We start from the raw sequence: 4915 nt of genomic DNA, 5'->3' as shown, positions 1-4915 counted from the left end.
AAGAATTTTGTCCTTGCCAGCTCCTCAGGGCTGATACTTGACTTACAAATCTACCAGGGAGCCACCACCCTGGGAGAGCAGCTGGTAGCACATGACTTGTAAGCTGGGATCGTACTGCGCTTATCTGAAACCCTACCAGAAGGTACATACCTCTATTTTGACCGATTTTTCTCATCTGTTAAGCTCCTCGACATGCTGGCTGAAAGAAAAATAAATGTGACCGGAATTATCATGAAGAACTGTTTGGGTGCCAACGGCCCAGCGCTTTTTACCGAAACAAAAATGAAAAGAAAGGGCAGAGGAACCTCTGTCATGTCTGTGCGCTCAGATAGAAAAGTAGCCGTGACCCAGTGGTATGATAACAAAGTGGTTCTCCCGTCTTCAAACTGCATAGGTATAGAAGAGGAGACAGAGGTCAAACGGTATGACAAGCACCAGGGGTCTTACGTGCAGGTCAAATTTCCACGAGTAGTCTCGGATTACAACACCTACATGGGTGGGGTCGACCTTGTGGACTGTATGGTTAGCTATTACCGGTTTGAAACGGGTACTAAAAAATGGACTGTGCGTCTGTTTCATCATTTTGTGGATGCTGCACTATCCAATGTATTTCATGAGCTGAAGGGCCATGGCCCAGAAGTTTCTGGTGACCTCAAACAGCTCATTGACCTTCGTTTCAGCGTGGCCGAGTTTTTGCTCAATTCTGGAAGCTCGGAGTCACGAGGTCAAGAAAATAGCAACGAAGAACTCTTGGGTGAAACTCAACACCCTGTTTTGAGTGTGAAAAAGAGGCCAATCCCTCCACCATATGCCAGAGCTGCACTACATCTACCAGAATTTTGGGACTTTGCGAATGCAGCCCGGTGCAGAAGGCCTGGATGCTGCAAAAGGTCCAGATGGATATGCTCACAGTGTAAAATCATTCTCTACTTGACACGAGACAACAACTGCTTCAAGAAATTTCATGAAGAGTAATGTTTTGTTTTCAACGTTTTGAAAAATCTCTTTTAATAGACGAAACAGATTTTTACTATACTCTTACCTCGATAGGGACCCAATGTCCACACCTGTGGAAATCCTTCAGAAGGAGGGAGGGGGGGCGTCAAATTTTTTTTAGTTGATCAATGGTCAAAATGATTTTTTTAAGTCAACTACAAAGAAATGAACAAAATCAGAAAAGTATTTCTATGGTCAGGTCTCAGGAGGTTAGATGAATCAAATTCTTTTTAGAGGTAGAGACATATGAAGTGGGAATTTATCAGCATTCAGTCAGACATAGACACTACTCTTAGCTCACAAGTGAATTCGGTTTAGATGAATCGGATTCTTGTTAGAGTTAGAAACATATAAAATGAGAGTGTACTGAAATTAAATCAGAGAGAGACACTACTATCAGCTCACAAGTGCTATACTATAGTCTGAAATAGGTGAATTAGGTTTAGATGAATCGGTTTCCTTTTACACTGAGAGACGTAAGAAGTGGGAATTTATCAAGATTTAGTCAGATACAGACACTACTATAAGCTCAAAAGTGGTATACTAGAGCCTAAAATATGTGAATTAGGTTTAGATGAATCGAATTGTTTTTAGATTTAGAGACATATGAAGTGGTAATTCATCAAAATTCAGTCAGATACAGACGTTACTATTGACTCATATGTAATATACTAGAGTCTGAAATAAGTGAATTAAATTTAGACGAATAGGATTCTTTTTAGAGTTAGAGAAATATCCACTGGGAATCTATCAATATTTAGTAAAACACAGACACTACTATTAGATCACAAGTGGTATACTAGAGTCTGGAATAGGTGAATTAGGTTTACATGAATCGGATTCTCTTTAGATTGAGAGACATATGAAGTGGGAATTTATAGTTATTCAGTCAGAAACACACACTACTATCAGCTCACAAATGGTATACTAGAGTCTGAAATTTGTGAATTAGGTTTAGATGAATTGGATTCTGTTTTGAAATGGAGACTTATGAAGTGGGAATTTATCAAAATTCAGTCAGACACAGACACTACTATCAGCTCACAAGTGCTATACTTGAGTCTTAAATAAGTGAATTAGGTTTAGATGAATTTGATTCTTTTTAGAGTTAGAAACATATGAAGCGAGATTTTATCAACATTCAGTCAGACACTGACACTACTACAAGCTCACATGTGGTATACTAGAGTCAGAAATAGGTGAGATAGGTTTAGATGAATCGGATTATTTTTAGAAATAGAGAATTCAGAAGTTGGAATTTATCAAGATTCAGTCAGAAACAGACACAACTGTCAGCTCACTTGTGGTATACTAGAGTCTGAAACAGGTGAATTAAGTTTAGATGAAACAAATTCATTTTAGAGTTAGAGACATATAAAGTGGGAATTTATCTAGATTCAGTCAGACACGGACACTACTATACGCTCATCAGTGGTATACTAGAGTCTGAAATAGGTGAATTAAGTTTAGATGAACCGATTTTTTTTCTAGAGTTAGAGAAATGTGAAGTGGGAATTTATTATTATTATTATTATTATTATTTATTACCCGTGAAAAAAAGGTAAAAAAAGACGGAGTATCAGTAAAAAATAATAAAAAAACACACAAAAAAAAACACAAAAAAAGCACATCGAACAAACTACAAAGACGAAAAACAAAACCTCAATTATACACTGCACTACAGGTACGTAAAAAATTTGACTTTTCAAACGTTTTAAACTACCAAGTACTGAAAAAACATAAGCAATATGAGCATCGTTGCATCAAGCCGTAATTGGTAGAAAAATAAACCCAAATAATCCAAATAATCTACAGTAAATTAAAAAAAAATGCAGACAAGAGACGGTAAAAAGACTAAATATAACAAGATACTAAACATGACAAGAGACGGGCAAACAAAATTAAATGGACAGTGATTCACTGCCTTAGCAAATGGTACCAAGGGTGGGATGAAGCTTTCTCGTTGTACCGTTTAATTTGTTCAATTATAGCTGCCGTAGGGTCCGCAATTTTAAAATTTTTAACAAGATGCGAATTTCTCGTTCACGGCGGGAGCTGCAACGAGAACTTTGCATGCTTAAAAAACGCGGATCTGAGCTTTCTTTTCTCTGGCTCGGGAAAAACTCTCCATAATGGGCTTAGGTACAACAACTGGGGAAGGGATACCGCGTTATAAAGTAGAGCCAGAATTAAACGGTTGAAACGGATTTTAGGAGCAACTACTCTACTGTAAGCAAAAGCCAGGCGTTTATGGAGATGATCAATAAGAAGGGAGTGGGTAGTTTTGAGATCCTTTCCAATTGGTGAGCCAAGGGAAATAATTTTCGGGACAGGGGCTACAGGCAGTTCTCCCATCCTCACAGACGAGACCTCTTCTTGGCGCCAGTTGAACAGAAGAATATCCGACTCCTGCGGGTTAAATTGAAGGCCAATGCGACTATAATTTGATTGTAGTCTGGAGAAGGTGGTCTCTGTACCTGCGACTGTGCGGTTGGGGTTCAGAATGTCATTGGTGTAAGTTATAATTGTAATGTCTATGCCACGAACTATGCATGTTGTCTCGATAGTAGACTGTGGTTCAATAATACAATTATTAAAGGCACAAGGGGATGTGACTGGTCCTTATCGAGCACCCTTTTTTACTGGGACAACAGGATTCCCTCGGTAGGATAGCATCACGTATGGTGTATATTCAGTCAGGGCTCGACCATAGCCAGGAAGTAGGAGTTCAGCCTGTAGGTGGTCATACATGTCTTTAATGGGTAGTAGGATGTCCTTCTGTACACCTCTCTTTCCCATATCAAGAATGAGATGGTCATGGAGAAGTGAGTCGTAGGCACGGCGGATGTCATGTAGACCTATAACTATGGACTCCTTCGATTCATCAGCGTCGTTCAAGACTGAAGCCAAAGCTGAAATGGCCTGGCCGCAAGAAAGACCATTCTGGAACCCAAACTGGGAAGGGGAAGTCCAGCAATTTTCCTGGATTTCATCAATGACCAAAAGTTTGAAAACTTTGCAAAGCGTTGGTGCCACTGTGATCGGTCTGAACGAAGCACATTCCTAAGTACTTTTCCCTTTCTTCAGGACTGGCCTAAGTGACCCAGTACTGAATGCCGATGGTACGAGTCCAGTGGTGAAGATCATCTGAAAGAGAAGATTTAGGTGTCCCATGAAAGTCGGGCTGCACTGACTAAGGTGAAGGGCGGATACACGGTCAATGCCAGCCGACTTCTTCTCTTTCAACCGTCGGATCGCGGACGCCACCTGAGATTGGGTAACTAGGAAATCTGTATCTAGAATTGATGAGAAGAGGGATGAAAGCTTTTCTTTAACAGAAATGTTTAGATCCTGTTTTGTGGCTGAAAACTCATCAAGCTAATAGTTTATCAATGTTAAAGATGGGATATCTAACTCGGGACCCGCTGACTCCTTCTTATCAAACATTTTCCATAACATATTAGGATTTTTAATTACTTTTTCAGAAAGCTCAGGTTTCAACTGTGCGCGGTGACGAGCAAGTTCCTTCCCAAACCTACGCTTAGATGCAACTCTAATTTCTTTAACTACTCCTGAGCGTGGTCTACCACATTCTTTCCATATCATGTACCAGAAGGTAGCTCAGTCGCATGCTAATTGTAACAAAGGGTTAAAAGACCATCACTTTTCTTGAGTTCCTTGTCTGGCACTAGACTTGGGCACTCCCTGAGATTCGGCAAACAGAAGAGCATGTGTCAGTTTGGCGTAATAAATATTAAGACGTAGACGTACATCTCTCATCACGATGAGAGAATTTCATAAGTATGTAAAACGGTAAGCAAATTTTTGACAGAACAAGATCACAAGAATCTTGAAACTTTTCTTTATCAATTTTACGCCAAACCGGAACCTCGTGCCACCTCTGAGTGAGTACCGACGA

At 39.9% G+C, this 4915-nt stretch overlaps 1 protein-coding gene across 1 annotated transcript in view; it reads left to right on the top strand.

Annotated features, from left to right (window-relative positions):
• The first annotated feature begins 231 nt into the window (after positions 1–231).
• Positions 232–4915, top strand: part of LOC148944302 (uncharacterized) — a 17370-nt gene continuing 12686 nt past the window's right edge. Inside the window, exon 1 of the mRNA XM_089099896.1 lies at positions 232–724. Within this exon, the coding sequence (XP_088956022.1) occupies positions 232–724 (493 nt within the window). The remainder of the gene's footprint in view (positions 725–4915) is intronic.

Source organism: Artemia sp. Qi Xiang Cuo, chromosome 14, assembly GCF_049724085.1.
Source record: "Artemia sp. Qi Xiang Cuo chromosome 14, ASM4972408v1, whole genome shotgun sequence".
NCBI lineage: Eukaryota > Metazoa > Arthropoda > Branchiopoda > Anostraca > Artemiidae > Artemia > Artemia sp. Qi Xiang Cuo.
Note: the sequence above shows the minus strand (reverse complement) of the source record. Positions and strands in the feature narration are given on the sequence as shown.